This window comes from Pan paniscus, chromosome 6, assembly GCF_029289425.2.
Source record: "Pan paniscus chromosome 6, NHGRI_mPanPan1-v2.0_pri, whole genome shotgun sequence".
In the NCBI taxonomy this organism is placed as follows: Eukaryota; Metazoa; Chordata; class Mammalia; order Primates; family Hominidae; genus Pan; species Pan paniscus.
This window is the reverse complement of record NC_073255.2, coordinates 21,254,628-21,276,064: the sequence shown is the minus strand read 5'-3', so window position 1 is coordinate 21,276,064 and position 21,437 is coordinate 21,254,628. Positions and strand designations below refer to the sequence as shown.

Sequence of the window (21,437 nt, the reverse complement as noted above, 5' to 3'; positions counted from 1 at the left end):
TCTTGTGAGAACTCACTCACTATCACAACAACAGCATGGGGTCAAGCAATTCTCCTGCCTCAGTCTCCTGAGTAGCTGAGACTACAGGTGCTCACCACCATGCCCGGCTAGTTTTTATATTTTTAGTAGAGACAGGGTTTCACCACGTTGGCCAGGCTGGTCTCGAACTCCTGATCTCAAATGATCCATCCACCTCAGCCTCCCAAAGTGCTAGGATTACAGGCATGAGCCACTGTCCCCAGCCCTCTGTATCCTCAGCTGTATAATGAGGAGGAAGGAGATTTGAGGTTAAAATGCCTTACTGTGCTAACATATGTATGTTCTATTATGTTATCAAATGAATACTGCTTATTCCATTGAGTAAGCCATTTGAGTACAAAAAAGCTTCAGTGAGGAAGTCTTTTTTTCAAGGTACTAATTATCTAGGGGAAGATTCTGGCAAAATTGTAAATTGGGCTATAAAGTTGTTTTGGCTCCTTACAGGCTTGAAAAGATCAATGAAATGGCCATAGTCATTTAGCCACTGTTGACATATCAATTGAGTTGTTTCATCTAAGACTTCTTGAGTGCCTACCATGTACTAAGCACTATGACAAGTACAGAAGATACAATTGTGAAGAAAATAGATATAATCCTTCACACATACACTGATGGCAAAGTGGAAATTGGTTTTACCACTTTGGAAAACGGTTTGGCATATCTACTGAAAGCGAACATATGCATACTCTATGACTCAACAATTCCACTGCTGATACACACCACAGAGATGTATACATATGTTCACCAAAAACATATCCTTTTAATGAACATATATTTATAGAATTATTTGGAATAATTCTCACTGGAAATTACCCAAATGCACATCAGCAATAGAATAGATAAGTAACTGGGGGTATATTTATACACAGTAATATCACAGAGCATTACGAATGAATGATCTATGACTACCCCAATAATATGAGTCTCCTAAACATTATGTTGAACAAAAGAAGCCAGACACAAAATAGTACATACTGTATGGTTTCATTTATATTAATTCTAAGAACAGGTGAAAATAGTTGTAGCTGTTAAAAATCAGATAATGCTTATTTTTGGAATATAGCAACTTATGAGATAGCACCAGGAGACTTCTGGGGTGCTGTTTGTTTTCTATTTCTTAATGTAGACTCTAATTATACAGATGTGTTCAATTTGTAAAAATTCACTGAGTTCTACACTAGTGATATGTGTACTTTCCTGTATGAACATTATAATTCAATAAAAATGTATCTCCCTCCCCAAGAAAAATGACAATCTTACCACTTAGAGTAGGAGACAAATAAGCAAATAAGAACATAAATAAATGGTAATGAGTGCAATGAAGGAAATAGAGAGTGTAGCAAATATTATTCAAGTATTTACAATGGGGAAAATACAAACAAGGAAATAATTCCTTGTTTGGCAATCAAAGTCAATATATGTAGAACCCTTGGTGATTCAAAACTGATATTTGTCTTCTGTTTACTGAGGATATTTGTCCAAGGAGGTGCCCCATCTATAGTGGAGGATGTTGTAGACTGGTCAGTTGATCAATGTGATTTTCCAGTAACAGTTATGCAGTGCTCCTTGTATATACTTTCTTTAAGAACTGTAATTATGCTGCCCACCATGCTTATGGTTGCACCACCTGACTCTACTAGCAATGTGTTCTCCCTTTTCATCCGCTCTGTCCCAAAGGAAGTACTAATAGTATTTGAAGATTTATAATGGAGATAAGTGACATTAAGAACATCTGGAAATCTGGTACTTTGGCTTCATTCAATTTATTTTATTAATTAAATTTTGGTAGCTGAGATTCAAATATTGCATGAATCTTTTTTATTTTATTTTATTTTTTTAGAATGTTGAAAGTGTGTGTGTGTGTGTGTGTGTGTGTGTGTGTGTGTGTGTGTCTGACTATACTCTTAAGCCTCTGGGGAATATTATGCATATATTTAATAATGACAGTAGAATGTGCTGCTTTAAAAAGAAGATTCTCACTGCATTGTTGTAATAAGTGAATATTTACAGATTGAATCTAAATTAAGTTCTACTTAAACCCAAGTTAGCTGTCCATCCAAAAAGAGGTTGAACTACAACAATCTGCCTGTGAAATATCCCGGAAGTCTTAAGAGATGTAATGAATCAATAGCTAAGCCTTCATCATTACTTTTTCCTGTAATTAATTTGTGACCAAAAGAATTCATTTCTATAATTACAATTTTATAAACCACAAAATGTGTTTAAAACATGCTGTTAATGTGCAACAGACTGAGAAACCTCTGAAAAATATAATTCCAGTTGATTAGAAAAAGAGTCATCTCTACTTAGTCTCTGCTTCCGAATGTCTTGGCTTGGTCACCAGACCCCTACATGTTGCTAGCTGTCACGTTACATCAACTGCATGCAACTCAACAGATCTTGACAAATTGAACTCTCCAGTCTGTCAAGGAGACAATAATGTGAAGTTCTTTGTGAAAAGAGCTTTTTTATATCAACTCTTGACTATCGGGGATCTAATTTCCTAGTTCTCTTTAGCTAGGTCTTTGTCTCTCCCCATGTCTTACGCCTTGCCTTTTGGACAATTGACCCCTCTGTAAGTGAACCCCAGGAGACAGTCAGGGCGAGAAAAGCAAAAGGAACTTATTTGGTCAATTGAGCAACTGGATATAACTCTGACATCTCAGTATTCTTACCCTATAAGACTTGTGGAGATAATCATCAATTGCTTCAGAAAAGTGCTATTTAGGAGAATGAGAAAAAAAATGCATATAAAATTTGAGTCTTAGGCAAAGCAAATTTAAATAGTGCATGAAATGTGATTATTTTCAACTCTTCAAATTCACAATTTCTGAAAGTAAATATAATGGTACCTTGAATGGTTAAATTTTAAAATTCATTCTATAACCTCTCTAGTTTGTTTGTAAAACACTTTCTTGGGTTATATATTTGGGAAAAAAGCCTAATTAGTCCAAAGAAAGGCACATCTTTGAGAATGGATGTATTTATGCTCAAACACACAGTAATTTTTTTTTATTTTCCTCAAACTAAAATTACAGTCCTCAGAAAAATAGGAACATAAATAAGACTGAGATTTAATCAAAAGGATGTCTATTATTATATACATTTAAAACAAATGTGCATACATACAGACACAGAAGAGAAACTGCAATGTAATCTGAATAAGGAAGAAGCTTAAAACTTTGGAAAATAATTTAACACAAACTCTAGTTTTTTCACTCTTTTTCCAGAAAAAGAAGGAAATTGGGGAAAACTTTTACTGAATTAAATTAAAAGAATGGTTGGGTAAATCCCTCAAGTTTTTGAATGAGTACACATATCCTTACTTTTAATGGGTTAATTCCTGCATTCACTAAGCATTTGGTAGGCGCTCTTCTGTCACTGAAGATGCTGTAGAGTATGGACAAAGTTCCACAGAGCTTTTATTATGGGACAAAATGACTAAGGACACCATTATGGAACAAACAAAGGATCAACAGTAAAGAATAAAGCACAAAAATTGCCTTGCTGATTAACTGCCAAATTTCCAACACTTCTGTGGGTGGCAGGTTGATTGCCTAGACAGGTATAAATCAAGCATCCTCTCTAGTTCATGCTTTGCCTTTTTATTGATAAAAAGTGCTTGGGGCTACACAAGTTGATACTTGTTGGAACCCCTCAAACACTACCACCTTTTGCTGAAAAGGAAGGGCAGCTTTGAAAACAGAAGGTGCCCACCACTCCTTAATAAGCTTTTTTTTTTTTTTAAAGATCTCATTCTATATAAAGCACAATTAGACACTGAGGGGAATGTAATAAAAGCTCAAGGTAGTGAGGGACCCTCCCTTCCAATCAAGTGCAATTCAGCAGGAGAAGATGATATAACTATAAGAAACAATAACCAATATTAGCATTACATTTTCTTTAGAGGTCATGACAGATTTTCACATACATTTTATTTTGAAAATAACCCTGTGGTGTATGTAGGACATTAAAATAATATTATGATGCCCAATTTAAGTAAGAAACTGAGCTTGGCAAAAATGAATGACGTTTTTCAAAAATCACAGCACCAGGGATGAAACAAGACTTACTTTGTTCTACTTATAATCATTTACATTTATAACCACATCCTGCTCTTTCCCATAAGAATGTTAATGACAGATAGACCCTCATTCTTTCCTCTATTCATATATTTATTAAACATCTATTTGGTGGCTACTGTGAAAGTGATGCAAAACTCAGTTATTTTCTGCTCTCAAGGTGTCCATACATATTTGAGTCACACTTTATCTCTTACAAAACTCTTCTCAGAAGAATGATAAATCATCACTACATCTTATATAATGTATGTAATGAGGAAACAAAAGCTCAGAGGGATCTCCTCACTGACCTAATACCATAAAGATAGCCTGAGTTCAGGAAGATTCAGTCATTACTTAAGAGCTAAAATGAGCACAGAACTATAGGATATTAGCTATAAACTTTGTTGGACATGCATCTCCATTACTGAAAATTTTGACTCTGTACTAGCAGTATATTTTTTAAAAAGTTTAAGTAGTGTGCATGTGCTACTGTGTGTGCTACACGTATTTAACACTAATGGTAAATACATAACAAAACTCAAAAAACTTAAAAGTTTAAAAGGGATGAAATGCAAAGCACATATAAATAGAAGCTTTACTCCTTACTTCCTGTAGCCTAATGGATTATCTTGCATATACTTGAAAGCATACATATCTTTCTTTGGAGATCGCTGTTATAATAGGAAATAAATTTTAAACAAATATTAAAAGAAGGACAGTCAATGTGAGTAGGTATACTTGCAACGAGTTCTGGGTGTCTGTTAAGCTTTGGGTGGATAATCAGCAATCTAGAAAAATCTGATCTTCAGATTCCAATTATGAATGTCTCTATTAAACACTAGTGAGATGCAAGTTTTCATAGTCACTCCTACCAGTCTGTTTCTGGGTTACACTTTTCAGCTTTTTGGACAACCTGACCATCAAAAAGCTTGAATGCCAATGATAAAAGTGAGAACATTTTGAACAAATGAATGTCTGCTCCAGCAGAAAAAATGAGAAACACTTAGATTTTATTTCATTCATGTGACAATCACACAAAACTCAATTAAAAGGGGTAGGCCTTTATAATTTAGAAACATTTTATTTGAATTCTCTATTAGCTATTAATATAATTTGCACTGTCGCAATAACTGCACCACTCTATAAAAACATTTAATTTCCACTTATGAACAAGAGATCACTTTTCCCTCCACAATAAACTCTTTAGTTGAGCACAATTTTAATTACTTATTTATACTTTGCCCAAACTCCTCCTCCACAAGGAAACATTTTGTCTTCAAATTTATGGTAATATTGAAATTCAATTTTTTAGCTGTTAGCTCAATGAGTAGTTTTTACCAAAAAGCAACAACAAATTTTCATTAATCCCTTCTTTGAAGGATCTAAAGCATGGACACCCCCACTCTCAGTCTTCTAAAATTAGTTAACAAGAAGCAACAAAATAATAAATCAAAGTTTCCATTTGTACCATTGTATGACCCAACTTCTGGAAGCACAATTTACAGTATATCTTCTGGACATGGTAACTACTGGAATTTTGCAACACCAGGTCCTTGACCCCCGAGTCTGCCAGGGCAAATTACTAGGGAAATAAAAATATAGTTTTTATAAGAGTAATGATGTTTTTGTGCTATACTAGGGCTCTTTGAAAAACTAATTGAACTTTAAGACTTTAAAAAAGCTTTTCCAAAATTCAACAACAAATTTGATTAAAAATTGAGTTACCATGCAATTTTGGGGAATATTTTTATAATGAAGAGAAAACTTGATTTCAATTTATTTATATTACACTTCTACTGAGGAAAAATTGTGGTGGCTTATGTCGGAAAATTTTTGAGACAATTTTTGAAATAAACATTTTGTAATAATGGAAAATGTTGAAGTAAGGTAATAAAATGAAGAAACAAGTATTTTCAGAAAAAATGTATTTTATACTTTAGGATGATGTAAGAGCCACTATTCAAGATGAGAAGAAATCTTAATTTCTAAGGAATATTATAGTTTTCAATGCCTTCTTCAGTTGCCTCATCTCAATTCATCCAAGAAAGTTTGCTCAAGGAGACATTGCTCACTGTTCATTGGAGAAGAGTTTATTGTAATATTTTGCTAAAAGAGGCATTAAAGAGGCTGAATCTCACTATGGAGAGAACGGAAACACTGTCCTACCCTTTGGAGACAAGTATAGGTTAGACAGACCTGGGATCACAGCTCATCATTTCCTTTGGCAAATCACTAATTTCAGGTTTCACATCTGTAAAAAAGGAGCAAGAATAACCTTTGTATCACAAAGCATTGTGAACTGAAAGAATTATTGATATACACATATAATACTGTGCCTAAAATGTGATACATGTAATAAGCTAAAATTATTCAACAAGTCTGTTCACAGAGTAAAATTAGACCTATTCCCTGATTCAGTACTCAGTTCATTATACCACACTCTGTTCACCTTCATCAATTAGAAATTGTTAAATTAGACCAGGTTTTCCAGCTTTGTAGATAATCTAGTATGGTGACTATCAACAAAGGTCTTCATTGGAATAAGCACTTTCACTTTCCTGTCTTGGATTCTGATTTAGCATCTGCAGCTGTAAAAACCCCACAGATGATTCTGATGTGTAGCCTAGCTGAGAACTACTAATCTAGTTTATGTGCCAGCCTCTTACTTTCAAAATCTCTAGCTTATCAGTGTAAAACTACTGTTGCCTTAGTTGCTGTTATTACTATATGAGCTTTCTTTGCTTCCATTTGCAGTGGAATCAGAAGCTGGAATACAGCAGGCAATGGCAAAAGTCAAAGTGACACCATGACTCTATCTGATTTCCCCCCATTTGTTGATGGTTTCTTCCATTATTTCTGGCCGACACATTTACTTATGCTCTTCAGAGGATTTGTAAGCAGGGAGAAGTCTCCTATAAGATAGGACTCTTAATCCAGTTCCAGTCCCAAGATATGAAGAAGCAATTAACAGTTCAAATATGGCACCCATGATTTCAAATGAGAGGTCTAACTCAGATAAACAAGTCGTTGAAGTGGGACACCATGTCCACGTGATAGAACATTAGGCAAAATACATTGTTTTTCTCCTATTGTTACTGCCAGTGTGTTGTTTATCAAAAACTGATAAGCAGGTGACTTCTGTTAAAGAAAGTTTGTACATCTCTAGTAGATATTGAGCTTTTTGGCTCCCTTTCCAACATAGCGTAGTTTTAATGTTCAGAAATTCCTGGTTTGCTCAGTATACAACTGTAGGTAGAGGAAAAAAAGCTCATATCATTTTGTAGACATTTCTCTCTCTTAAAGTAGATGGCCACAAAAAATTATAATACTCAGAGCTTATAACTTTCAGCTTTGAGGTAATAAAAATCAACTTCTAAATTGTTCATTGGGGCTGGGTGTGGTAGCTCATGCCCGTAATCCCAGCACTTTAGGAGGCTGAGGTGGGTGGATCACGAGGTCAGGAGATGGAGACCATCCTGGCTAACGCGGTGAAACCCCGTCTCTACTACAAATACAAAAAATTAGTCAGGCATTGTGGTGTGTGCCTGTAATCCCAGCTACTCAGGAGGCTGAGGCAGGAGAATCGCTTGAACCCGGGAGGTGGAGGTTGCAGTGAGCTGAGATCGCACCACTGCACTCCAGCCTGGGCAACAGAGTGAGATTCCATCTCCAAAAAAGAAAAAAAAATTTTTTTCATTGACTTTCAAAGAAATTAATTGCTTTTAATCTGTTATTGCAAATATTTCTTCATATTTGTAGTTTTGTTGACTTGTAAATTAAGATCATCATGTGACATGGTTTTAACTCTGATTAAAGTTACATTTAATATGTGTGTTTGAAATTAAAAATGGAAAAAATTACAAATATGAAGAAATTCTCACTGCTACCATTTCTCCTTCTAATAATAAAGTGTTAATCCATACAGTATGGTCCTAAGGAGAGCTTCGCTTATAAGTGAGACCTAAAGGTTGTCACATCTTGAAAATCAGTTCTTTGTATATCACTTGGGATATATAAAAGCAGGGTCATCCGTATCAGAAACAATTTCTTAAACATATACTCTCTTTGCCAATATTTCAACCCTAGTTTTGGGATTTTATGATGGCAAAGGAGGGTTTTTGACAGCTATTGGTACCTTAAAAGTGAACAGCCTGTAGAAATAAATGATCCCAAAGAGCAGATAGAGCCATACAGATCACTCTGAATTTCTTTGACATCTCCCTCTCCTGGAAGGCCAAATAATAACCTATTGACTCTTCTGCCCTCCTGTGGCCAGAAATCAATGGAGTCTGTACCTCTTGAGTAGATATTGCTGTGATCTAAAGACAAGTGGATTATTAAAATGGATGTTTGGTGCCTATGTTAGTCAGGGTTCTCTAGAGAAACTGCACCAATAAGAAGATATATATTTATTATAAAGTATTGGCTCAGGCAATTATGGAGGCTGAAAAGTCCCAGGGTAGGTTGATTGCAAACTGGAGACCCAGGAAAGCTGGTCATGTAGTCTGAAGGGTGGATAGCCCGAGAGCCAATGCTTTAGATTCCAGTCTGTGTCTGAAGGCCTGAGAATCAGGAGGACCTATGTTAGGAGAAGATTAATGTAAAACTTAAGCTGTCAAACAGAGAGGCAATTCAACCTTCTTCCACTTTTTTGTTCTATTCAGGCCCTCCACACATTAGATGATGCCCACGATATTGGAGAGGACTATCTGCTTTACTCAGCTTACAAATTCAAATGCTAATCTCTTCTGGAAACACCCTCACAGACACACCCAGAAATAATGCTTACCCAGCTATCTGAGCATCCTGTGCTTAGTCAAGTTGACACATAAAATTAACCACCTCAATGCCTGTTGAAGATTGTCTGCAAAGATGGCCATTAATAATTCCTTCATTTTCTGTAAAAATTCCTTTCATCATGATGTGCAGCTACTTTCCCTCTTCTTGAATTCTGTCTGGACTTGTGACTTCCTTTGACCAATAGAATGACACAGATTTGACACTGTGCTAGTTTGGGGCATGAAATTTAAGAGGCGTTGGCAGAATCTGTTTGTTTGTTTTTTAAAGAAACCATTCACTATATAAAGAAGATCAGGCTATCCTGCTGGAGAAAAATACCATGTGGAAGAGAACTAAGGTGCCCCAGGCAATATCCAACACCAAGGACCCCAACCTATAAAGGAGTCCATTTTGGATCCTCCTTTAGCTTCATTTGAACTACCTTAGCCAACCCCATGTGAAAGAGAGATGAGCTGCTTCCTTAATGCTGCTTAAAATCTGGATCCATAAAACTGTGAGCAATAAGATGGTGTTGTTTTAAGCTGCTAAGTTTTGAAACGGTTTTTTATACAGCAATAGACAATTGAAAAAAGTTGTAAATGTTATAGTTTTTATTCTCCACAACTTAACTGATTTATCAGTTACAGAGCATATTTACCCTTGATCATCCCCTCAAATATAAGGTATGAGTTATTTTCAAGATGAGTCTTTCACTGGCTCATGTGTAAGGTATATTTCTTGACTTCTTGCCATTATTCCCAGGCCTTGGAAATTTCCAGGGTTAGAATATCAAGCCTTTAGATTATAGTCTTAGTGCATTTCTGCTGTTATAACAGAGTAGTACAGGTTTGGTAATTTATAAAGAATAGAAGTTTATATGGCTCACAGTTCTGGAGGCTGGGAAGTCCAAGAACACAGTAACAGCATCTGGTTGATTGTTACTGCATAGCAGAAGGGCAAAAGGCAGAAGTAAGCACATAAGACAGAAAAGGAATGGGGGCCAAATTTTCATTATTTTGTCAGGAACCCACTCTCATGATGATGGCATTAATTCATTCATGAGGGCAAAGCCTTCATTACCTAATGAACTTTTAAAGGCCTAACCTTTTAATACTGCTGCAATGGCAATTAAGTTTTCAACACATCAACTTTAAGGAACATATTCAAATCATAGCAATTATGGTTCTGATATTTACTAAAGTGGAGACGTCTCAAACAACTATAACTACTTATTCTTGAAGATAAATGAAAAGATTAGATTTTTCTTGACAGCCAGATTAAGTAGGGACAGGAGGGCCTTAGGGTCATAACATGAGCAAGCTCAGATCTTAGCAGCACTGGCTGGTGGGGATGGGAAGTAAGCCAAGGCCAGGCTGTAGAGCATCCCAGGGAGACCCAGGCATCAGAAGTCACAAGAATAACAATTAAAGCCAGTCAAGGCGTGACAACCTGTTTGTATGTGATTAATCCTTTCATAGCAGTTCTTCGGCCAATTAATCAGAAGTCAGCCCTCTGATGACTCAAGCCTAGTCAGTCAAACCGGGGTTGTGTTTTACTTCATGCTAAAGAGATGTGAAATCCCAAGAAGGAGCCAGTTATAAGACCCGGGTCAATGAGGTCAAGTTTGGGAAAAAGGTTGCAAGTGGTGGGTACACCCCATGAATAGTAAGACAGTTTTCTAGGCAATGAGACAAATGCAAGATTCGGCCCATTCACAAAGTGAAGCTGCCTGTCCTGGTCAGGACTAGCAGGATTAAGTTCGTAGATGAAAGACACAAGTGAATTCCGGTTCAGCAGAGCTGATAGTGAGATACCCAATTCAGGAGGTAGTGAGGAAAAATAAAAAGACTATAGAAAGGCAAGAGGCCAGGAGAACCAAGACAAGCATAATGAAATTTGATAACTTGCCCAAGACCAGTGTTGGTTAGTTTCATGTATATTTTTGTTATTGTACTATAGCAGTTAATAACCATATATTTTTATGAAGTTAAGAGAGAATAATTACTAAGGAGGATTTGACAAGGGGGAAGTTTCTGATTTTCTTTTTAATCACTTGTCAAGATCTTGAATTCTTTCAAGGATAAGTGGTAGGAGAGGTGAAAAGACGTAAGAAGTTGGAGTGAGAGAGTCTTTACAAACTTAAAAACAAAACAAACTTTTTATTTTGTGAATAGTTTCAAGCACTCTAATTTTTCTGAAGAGTAAATGTAAATAGTTCTTTATTGATTTAAGTTTATATTCAATGGTAAGTTTAACGTTCAATTATTCATTTATTCTTTCACTTATGTCTTAAGCCAATTAGTGGTAGCAATGGTCACAAAGGAAAGTACTTAATTTCTATTTAACTTATTTCTATTCACGTACAGTAAAGACAACACAATGTCCTCATTTATTCCTCTTAGCTATCTGCTGCAAGTTACTTCTACATAAAATATTGTCCTTTTGTCACCACTAAGTACTTATTGTCCAAAACAGTACAGTTTATTGCTCTCCTAAGTAGATTATACAGCATCTTCCCAAACTCTGTATATTCTTTTTTTCTTCTTCTTTTTCATGGGGGAGGAGGGAGGGTCTATCCCAGTGAGTGTCCCATGCTAGAGAGCAATGAAACATTCTTTTTGCAAAAATCAAAAGCTTGTTTATATCCTTACATCCTTTGGACATCACTGAAGAGACTATATTATTATATGAAAAGACTGTTGCAGTCTTCTCTCTCCCTTCTCCATGTTACCCCTTGTACTTCTACCCTACCATAGTCCCTTTCAATTTGCTTAAGATAAAGATGTGGTGCCCTCATGGGTAAGGCACTATAAGGCAATGATGTCTGAAATTCAGACTCTATTGGACAGCTCACTTCCTGTATTTACTCTGTGCTTGGCAAGTTGATGGGGGTGGCGGCTGTGGTCACAAGGAACAACGTCCGCATTCTCTTTTTCTTATCCCTCAGATGAAAGATATGACTTTGAATTCCTTTGGACCATTTTCATCTTAAAGCCAAATTTTTTCTTCTTTAAATCTTCTTTTAGCAATGAGTCAAGGTTAAAATGCATATAAACAGCTGTTGTCAATATGTTTCTTGCAGAAATGACAAATCTACCTTTTCTAGCTGTTGCTTTTCTTTAATGATTCCATATGTTCCTCCCTTCCACAGATTATTAAGGCTGGCCACCACCATCTCTAGATTAGTGATTTGTTTCCTAAACAAAACTTTCAAAGATATTATCTCTGTTACATTGTCCCTTGTGCAAGGGGTCATTACCCTCTTTTGGTTTCTGGAGTAATGTGGCATCCTCAGTTGAACTGCATGCATTAGTTCTGTGCTCAGAGCAGTTTCAGGCAACAATTCCTATTCTATTTAAGCTGTGGTCAAGGATACTGCCTTTGATGGTTCTCAGAGGTGACACTGTTTAAATGACAGCTTTTACAAGGCAAAATGAATTCTAAGTGCACACACACACACAAAATGACAGGTCTGTAGAAATACCAGGGGATGATCTTGTTTTCTGTTTCTCTTCCATCATTCTGTTCTGGTACTTAAATATTCTTCCCTTGTGTTTCCCTTCTTACAAATTAACAAGAAAATGAAACAGTTTAATGAATTTCTTATGCAATTTTAAAATAAATTTCTTATGCAATTTTTATATGGTATTTTAATATATTACATGCATTTTGCTTTGGGTACTGAAATTAAATGTATTGAACATAAAGTGAGTTGGGGTGTAATTCTTTTAAATTCAGTGTTTATTTCAGTCTGGCTGATAACTACACTGGAATCTATGGAGGTGTATCAAAACTCAGATTCCTGGTTCTACTCTGGAGGCATTTAATCAAAATTTCTGTCAGTAGATGCCAGGAATATATTTTCTAAGATTATTATATAATATATACTATATAAATTATATTGTATAAAATATATAAAAATACTACATAGAAACAATTGTTCCAGGTGCTTCTTATGAAAAATTAAACTTTAGTATCATTAATTCAGTCCTAAGGCTAAATATTCATCATTGCTTCCCTTTTCAGCTATACAGGAAAAGCAGAGTGGATGGTAGAGACAACTGACAATAACTTTGCAAGAAATATTATGAAAATAAAAGATAATAATAACATTGTCACGTGGTATTGTTTAGTCTGCATTATCTGCAGAGAGACCTCAATTCTGAGTGTCACCTTTCTTATGTATAAAAATGAGTTAAAGGTCAGAGGTTAATAGACTGTACCATTTACATAAGATACACAATAGCAAAACAGAAATTAGAATTCATAGGCTGCCAGAAATGATGGGGATGGCCCATGGTAGAATGTTAATTTATTTCTTCTGGCTCTGATTTCAGTGGAGTTAAAGGATGAACCGTTAAGCTGTTCATTAGCACTGATGAGAAACACCCCAACTAATCTCGAGAAAGGGTACTAAAACAATAAGTGTAGCTGGGGAGGAGGGGTATGACTGGTAGTGCTAATTATATTTGAGTTAATACTAAAAAAATTAACCCACTGGAAACTAAAATTTTCTAATAAAAGAAATCTCCAAGACAAGTATTCCAGAGAGGTATACTAACATGTAAAGACAAACAAACAAACAAAAAAGTAAGTTTTGGGTATTTCAGATATAAAGATGAGAGCCACTTCCATTTATTGTGCACTTCTGTGCATACTAAAAAGTAGAGACAATGGCAGGAACTAATAAGTGATTATAGCAGTGCTGTAGGATCCAAGGTTAATACAAAAAAGTCAATCATTTTCTATATACTAGTAATGAACAAGTGGAATTTGAAATTAAAAACACAGTATTATTTACATTAACCCCCCCATGAAATCCTTAGGTATACATTTAAGACAACATGTACAAGATCCATATGAGAAAAAGCACAAAACTGATGAAAGACATCACAAAAGAGCTAAGTAAAGATGTTCCATGTTTGTGGGTAGAAAGACTCAATATTGTCAAGATGTCAGTTCTTCCAAAATTAATCTATAAATTCAATGCAATCCCAATCAAAATACCAGCAAGTTATTTTGTGGACATTGATAAACTGATTTTAAAGTTTATATGGAGAGGCAAATCCCAATCAAAATACCAGCAAGTTATTTTGTGGATATTGATAAACTGATTTTAAAGTTTATATGGAGAGGCAAGAGACCCAGAATAGCCAGCACGATATTGAAGAAGAACAAAGTTGGAAGACAGACACTACTGGATCTCAAGACATATAAAAAGCTACAGTAATCAGGACAGTGTGGTATTGACTAAAGGATGTACAAATGAATCAATGGAACATTATAAAGAAACCAGAATTAGACTCAAATAAATACAGTCAACTGATCTTTGACAAAGGAGCAAAGGCAACAAAATGAAGCGAAGACAGTCTTTTCAACAAATGTTGCTGCAATAACTGCATATCTACATGCAAAAACAACAAAGAATCTAGACAAACCTTATACCCTTTACAAAATTAACTCAAAACTCACTGACCTAAATGAATCACCGACCTAAAAAAACCCACAAAACTATAAAACTCCTAATAGATAGCATAGCAGAAAATCTAGGTGATCATTTTTTAAAAGCACCACCAAAGGCATGATCCATGAAAAACAATTGATAAGCTGGACTTCATTATCACTAAAAATTTCTGCTCTGCAAAAGACACTGTTGAGAATAAGAAGACAAGCCACAGAGAAAATATTTGCCAAAGTAATATCAGATAAAAAATTGTTCTTCAAAATAAACAAAGAACTCTCAAAACTGAACAATAAAAACACAAATGACCCAACTAAAAAGTGGGCCAAAGACTCTGACACCTCACCAAATATGATACACATGACAAATACGCATATGAACAATGCTCAACATCATATGTCATCAAATAAATACAAATTAAATCAACACTGAGATACCACTACACACCTATTAGAATGGCCAACATCCAGAACACTGACACACCAAATGCTGGTGAGGATGTGAAGCAACAGAAACTCTCATTCATTGCTGGTGGGAATGCAAAATGGTATACCTATTTTGGAGGACAGTTTGGCCGTTTCTTACAAAACTGACCATACTTTTGCCCGTGCAATTCAGCAATATTTCTCCTTGGTATTTACCCAAAGGAATTGAAAATTTTTGTACACATAAAAACCTGCACAGAGGAACAGAAAACCAAACACCGCATGTTCTCACTTATAAGTGAGAGCTGAATAATCAGAACACGGGGAGGGGAACCACACCGGGACCTGTAGGGAGATGGGGAGTGGGGAGGGAGAACATTAGGAAAAATAGCTAATGCATGCTGGGTTTAATACCTAGGTCAAGGGTTGATAGGTACAGCAAACCACCGTGGCATACGTTTACCTTTGTAACAAACCTGCACATCCTTCACATGTACCCCAGAACTTAAATAAAATTAAAAAAAAACCCTACACAGAGATGCTTATTACAGCTTAATCATAATTGCCAAAACTTGGAAGCAAACAAGATGTCTTTCAGTAGGTGAGTGAATAAATACATCACAGTACATCCAGAAAAAAAAAATCAGTGTTAAAGAGAAAGAAGCTGTCAAGCCATGAAAAGATATGGAGAAAACTTAAATGCATATTACTAAGTGAAAGAAGCCAATCTGAAAAGAATACTGTATGGTTCCAACTATATGATGTTCTGGAAAAGGCAAAAGCATGGAGGCAGTAAAAAGATAACTGGATGCCAGGGACTGGGCAGGGATTAGAGGAGAGGAAGGCATGAATAGACAGAGGATAGAGGATTTTAGGGCAGTGAAATTACTCTGCATGATACTGTAATGGTGGATACACATCACTGTAAATTTATCAATCCTATAGAATGAATGTACAACGCCAAGTGTGAACTCTAACGTAAACTAGGGACTGTGGGTTATAATGATGTGTCACTGTAGGTTCATCAGTTGTAACCAATGTACCACTCTGGTGGGAGATGTTAATAATGTAGGAGGCTATGTATGTGTGGGGCAGGGAGCTATTGGAAATTTTTGTACCTTTCTCTCGATTTTGCTGTGAACCTAAAACTACACTTAGTCTACTTTAAAAAATTAAAGGCATGCCAAAGCCAGGTTATGAAATCGTGGTATACATTTAACAAAGTTATGCTTTAAACATTTATAATACATTTTTAAATTCACAAGACAAAGGATTTATTTTAAAAGTCAATACTGGGGTTCTAGTAACGGGACATAAAGTTGAATGAACAGTGCCTTATTTTTTCAATCATATTACCGCATTTCTAACTACGTATAACTTCATTTGGAGATTATAGTCCAAATGAGAATCTTCCTCAGTGTGAAGCCTGTATTAGTTTCCTCTTGCTGCTATAATAAATTACCACAGATTTAGCAGCTTAAAACAACTCAAGTATGTTATCTTACAGTTCTGGATATCAGAAATCTGAAAATGGGGTGGCAGGGCTATATTATTCTGCAGGCTCTAAGAGAAAAACCTGTTTCCTTGTCTTTTCCAGCTTTTAGAGGTTGCCTACATTCCCACCCGTCTGCACTCTGATGGCTGCTTCCATCCTCATACCTCCTTCTCTAACTCTGACCTCTCTCTTATAAGGATGCCAGAGATTACACATGGCCCACCTGGATAATCCAGGCTACTCCCCTCCATCTTGAGATCCTTCACTTAATCACATCTGCAATGTCTCTTTAGCAGTGTAAGGTAACATATTCATAGCTTCTGGAGATAAGAACATGGGCATCTTTGGGGAGTCATTATTTTGCCTACTTGGAAGCTCAAAATGGAAACCACTCCAAGAACTTCCAACTCTGCATGCTCTGCCTCATGATTCAGTTGGGGTTTATTTTTTCTAAACTCTTCAAGTGATATCTTAGAATTGTTATTACCAATGGGTCCCAGAGGATTTCACTTTTCAGGGTATGTACTTTCACATGCCTGATGCAGAGAAGATATTCTCATATTGTGGCTGCTATAACTTGGTATTAAGTAACAAGGAAGCTACATCTGTTACCCCAAAGTATGCATAACATGGAACTAATTATATTTATATAAAAAGGACAGAGAGAAAAATGTTGCTTCATACTACATATATGAATGAATACTTTAATCTGCCCTTTTTTCTCTACAAGTTGGTCTGCTAGACATTGTTAATATACAGTATGTAAGATCTAAGGATCTAAGGATTCATGGAAGATCTAAACTGATATATCTGCTCTAAGAAAAAAACTAAGATTCTAGTTAAAATTTGTCAATGTTTAATTATATAAAATTATTCTATAGCAATTGGTATAACAAGAGCTTTATTACTCTACTTTTCTTCGCTCAAGGTTAAGTAAAGGAAGAATACCTTTATAACAACTCCACCTTTAGATTAAAAAGGCAGGTTTAAAGATCAATATTAATAGAAATACTAATTCGATTTGCCTTCCTGCTCTCATAGATAGACTCATTTATTTATCCACCCAGTTAGTCAACAGATATTTAAATGCTTGATACTGGTGTGGTAGTGGCGCTATGAAGTCAAGTATTGTGCCAAACTTGTTTAATATAGTTGCTGCCTGGGCATCCATTTTCAGGCCTGATATAAGCTGTTTGAAACCCAGTTGTATCACGTCACCTGTGGCCTACTTAAAACTTCCCCTCCCTGTGATATAGAACACTTATTCCTCATTCCATGACCAAAAACCCAACAGCTGCTAACCATGATAAAACCCAATGGTCAACACCAGAGTCAAGTTCCCCCTTTGCTGGTGTTTTCTTTAAACTAGTCAATCCACAACCCCCTCTGGAAAGCCTAAGGGATAAAGCCTTTGGACCTTAACACAGCCCCACAGGTCCTCTCTCTTGCACCCCACCTGCTGGTTGGGAGTCCTGTTATCTCCAGACTTCCATCAGGCTTATCCTCTGGTGAATCTGCAAGTAATAAAATGTGCCTGTTATTTCACATGTTTTGTGTGCTGCCTCCTCTGGCGTCTCACCTGCACACCAGAACCTAGCTTTCCTCTCTGGGCCAGGGCTCTCCTGAAGAGTGGCTGTTCTGGCTTATGGCCACTCTTAAGAGAGAGACCTCGAGATCAAATTAGAAAGGAACGATAGCAATAAAAATTACAAGGAAGTATATTATGGCACCCACTTTTCAGTTAAGAAACCAACTAGCACAGGACCTAAATGCTAATTATAATAAAAGTAACAAAAGTGAAAGAATGCCTTCAATAAGACTAAACAAAAAGGAAAAGCAGAAAACATATTTTTATATGCTCTCAAGAAAACAGGTAAAAATAAAAATTGTAATACTATAACTAGATAACATTTCCAGTGTTTAAAAAGATTATTTTTTATGAATCATAAACCACTGGATTAAGACTGAATTACTGATGATTATACACTTTAATGATCATTAATCTATTTAATCAGCAATTCATTCAATAAATATTAAGCTTGTGTTACATTCCAGGAGCTGGGCACACACACACAACCCAAGCCAAAAGAAAAATGTTGCTGCTTGCATGGAGTTTACATTCCAGGGACCTAATACAATAGTGCTCTCCTCCAAATTCTCACTATACTTTCATGGTAAACCTCACCAGCAACAAGAGTACTAAATAAGGTAAGATATGCTTTAGGCCTGGAATTCTTCAACTTTGGCCTACTTCTGTATGAGGGCCTTAAGGCTCCTCTGCCATTAGTTGTGCAATCTTACATAAATTAACCATTTTAACTTCTTTTCCCCTTTGTAAAAAGGGAAATGGCAATAGTTGAGTTCTTCTGGGGACTAAATGACATAAGGTGTATCGATTGTTCAGCAATTAGTATTGCTTTGGCCCTATGGTTCCAAAACATGCCTGCTCATCAGAATCACCCGAGGATCTTTAAAAACATTCCAAAGTCCGGTGCTCACCAGACCAATTAAATCCCAATCTCTGAGGGTGTCAGGACACGCTCCCCAGGTGGTTCCAACGTGCAGACAAGTTTGAGAGCCACCACAGTTTGCATTATTGATGTGCCACAATAACACTTGCTAATCCATCTGTCTTTACCCCAGGTGGAACCAGGAAGCCTCCAGAGCTTAATGGAATTCAGATAATCGAGGTGCATACGCACCCTACGTCCCATCCTGTGACTTGAATCCCAATCTCTTCCAAAATTTTAAAGCAGGGAGGGATGGGACAGAGGCCTGACCTCTCCTGCGTACTCATGGCCCTTGAGTATCTGCGATCTTTAGATATGTAGGGCGTGCTGACATTTCCACTTGCGGCGACAGCTGGGCCTGCCCGGGGGAAGCGCAGAGCGGGCAAGTCAGCCCTCCCGCAGGCGCTGGGACCGGGTGCGGAGGCCGCAGCCGCGCCGCGAGGGCAGATCGGCAGCCTCAGCTGCTGCCGTAGCTGTCGGGATCGTCCCCTGCGGGGCAGCAACAGCGGGGCTCCGGCGGCTGAGGGGGGCGCCTTCTGCTTGCGCGCTCTGCGTCCCTCTCCGTGGTCTGCCCTTCGCCCCGCGACCCCGGCCGAGGGTGGGAGCAGCGCGGGGTCGCATCGGCCCGAGGCTAGCGGGGCTCGCCGTTCCGCCCGCAGCCATGGAGGCCGGGCCGCCGGGCAGCGCCAGGCCGGCGGAGCCGGGTCCTTGCCTGAGTGGTCAGCGCGGGGCGGACCACACGGCTTCCGCCTCCCTGCAGAGCGTGGCCGGGACCGAGCCCGGGCGCCACCCGCAAGCCGTGGCAGCTGTGTTGCCTGCCGGGGGGTGCGGGGAGAGGATGGGGGTCCCCACCCCGAAGCAATTCTGCCCCATCCTGGAGAGGCCGCTCATCAGCTACACCCTGCAGGCCCTGGAGAGGTAATGCGGCGCCGGGCGCGCCCCGCGGTTCCCTGGGGCCCGGCCTCCCGCTCCCCGCCCTGCCGCTGCTCTAGCGCTGGCACCTTCACTTGGGGGACTGCCGGGCCGCGCTCAGTTATTCAAGCTTGAGCTCTGTTCTCTCTCGCATTTCAGAGATGGGAAGTTCTGGCCTTTAACAGATGGGCACGAAAGCTGCAGCTCCCCCACAGAGCCCTTTACGTCCCCAAGCAGATGAGGTTGTGGGAAAGGCCCGTCGTGTGGCGCCGATTAGATAGTGCATGGGTTGGGACTAGGCGATTTGGGGTTCTAGCTGTGGGGCCTGAGGAGAAGCTGTGCGGATAGTCTCGCGGTCCTGGGGCTCTGCCTCCGCGCATGCGTGGATTGAGTTGTACGTGCACACTGAAGTTTCCAGAGCGTGTGTTCGTTTTTTTCATTCATTTACTGAGCACCTTCTGTGAGACAGGCTGCGCTAATTACTAGGTGCTGCAGGAGGGGAGAGGAGCAGAATTTAATAACCTTTCAATGGTGGAAAGGGCTTTAAGCCTGAATTTGAGGTCATACCCCCTTTATCTTAGAAAGGGCACTGAAGTTAACTAGTTGGGGAAATGAAGGGGACAGGGAATGGGATAAGGAGGACTAGGGGAACAGTCGTGAGGAGCTGAGGAAGTGAAATGAAGGGGTATGTTATAATATTAACTTACTTTGCTTTTAGCACTGAGTAATGAAGTGGAGCTTGGGGCGAGGGTGCAGGGGTGGGAAGCAGCGGCATTACAAATATCCACATAGTTTTGCTAAGGTGTTTGAACTTCTCTGAAGCCAGTGGGGAGCTGTGGTAGTTTGTGAAGCCTTGAATTGATGCGAACCGTTTGCATTTCCAGATAGATGTCATCCTTTAGCATACATTGCCTTTGCAGGAGGTTTTGAAAACCAAGCTAGTGAGGTTCTAGTCCAAGGGAAGTGGCACGTTCTCCAGAAAGGAGCCCCACGCAAACCCTCACACATGCTTCAAAAGCCAAAAGGTTCAAGTTGTTTTGTAACCGCCCCACGGGTTCACCTTGCCCCTGCCTAAACAGAGCGGATTTATCAAGACAGGGGAATTGCAATGGAGAAAGAGTAATTCACGCAGAGTCGGCTGTGCGGGAGATTGGAGTTTTATTATTACTCAAATCAGTCTCATATCAAATTATTACTCAAAAATTATTACTCAAATCGAGCATTTCGGGATGGGAGTTTTAAAAGATAATTTGGCGGGTAGAGGCTCGGGAAGTGGGGAGTGCTAGTTGATCAGGTTGGAGATGGAATCATAGGGGGTCTAAGTGAGGTTTTCTTGGTGTCTTCTGTTTCTGGGTGGGATCGCAGAACTGGTTGAGACAGATTACTGGTTTGGGTGGTGTCAGCTGATTCATGGAGTGAAGGGTCTATAAAATATCTCAAGCACTGATCTTAGGTTTTACAATAGTGATGTTATCCCCAGGAGCAATTTGGAGAGGTTCGGACTCTTGCAGCCAGAGGATGCATGACCCCTGAACTGTAATTTCTAATCTTGTAGCTAATTTGTTAGTACTGTGAAGGCAGACTGGTCCCCAGGCAAGAAAGGGGTCTTTTTGGGAAAGGGCTATTATCAATTTTGTTCCAGAGTCAAACCATAAACTAAATTCCTTCCCAAGGTTAGTTCGGCCTATGCCAAGGAATGAGCTTAATGGTTAGAAGCAAGATGGAGTTAGTTAGGACTGATCTTTCACTGTC

The 21,437-nt window shown here is 38.3% G+C and overlaps 1 protein-coding gene and 1 long non-coding RNA gene across 6 annotated transcripts in view; one reads left to right on the top strand and one right to left on the bottom strand.

Moving 5' to 3' along the window:
• Window positions 1–20,021, bottom strand: part of LOC112440505 (uncharacterized) — a 53,656-nt gene extending 33,635 nt beyond the window's left edge. Inside the window, exons 1-3 of one of the 2 annotated variants that reach the window (XR_008626151.1) lie at window positions 19,775–20,021; window positions 17,720–17,777; window positions 6,300–8,682 (exon numbers count right to left, since the gene is read on the bottom strand). This is a non-coding gene — a long non-coding RNA (uncharacterized LOC112440505). Of the gene's footprint in view, window positions 1–1,095; window positions 8,683–17,719; window positions 17,778–19,774 lie in introns of those variants that run through there. The other variant, XR_010112722.1, reaches the window with a different exon arrangement.
• Window positions 18,974–21,437, top strand: part of CRPPA (CDP-L-ribitol pyrophosphorylase A) — a 330,830-nt gene continuing 328,366 nt past the window's right edge. The window contains exon 1 of one of the 4 annotated variants that reach the window (XM_034963741.3): window positions 18,974–19,691. In XM_034963741.3, the coding sequence (XP_034819632.1) occupies window positions 19,435–19,691 (257 nt within the window). In that variant the 5' untranslated portion in view covers window positions 18,974–19,434. The remainder of the gene's footprint in view (window positions 19,692–21,437) is intronic. The other 3 variants (XM_034963742.3, XM_008978703.4, XM_003825009.5) reach the window with 3 other exon arrangements.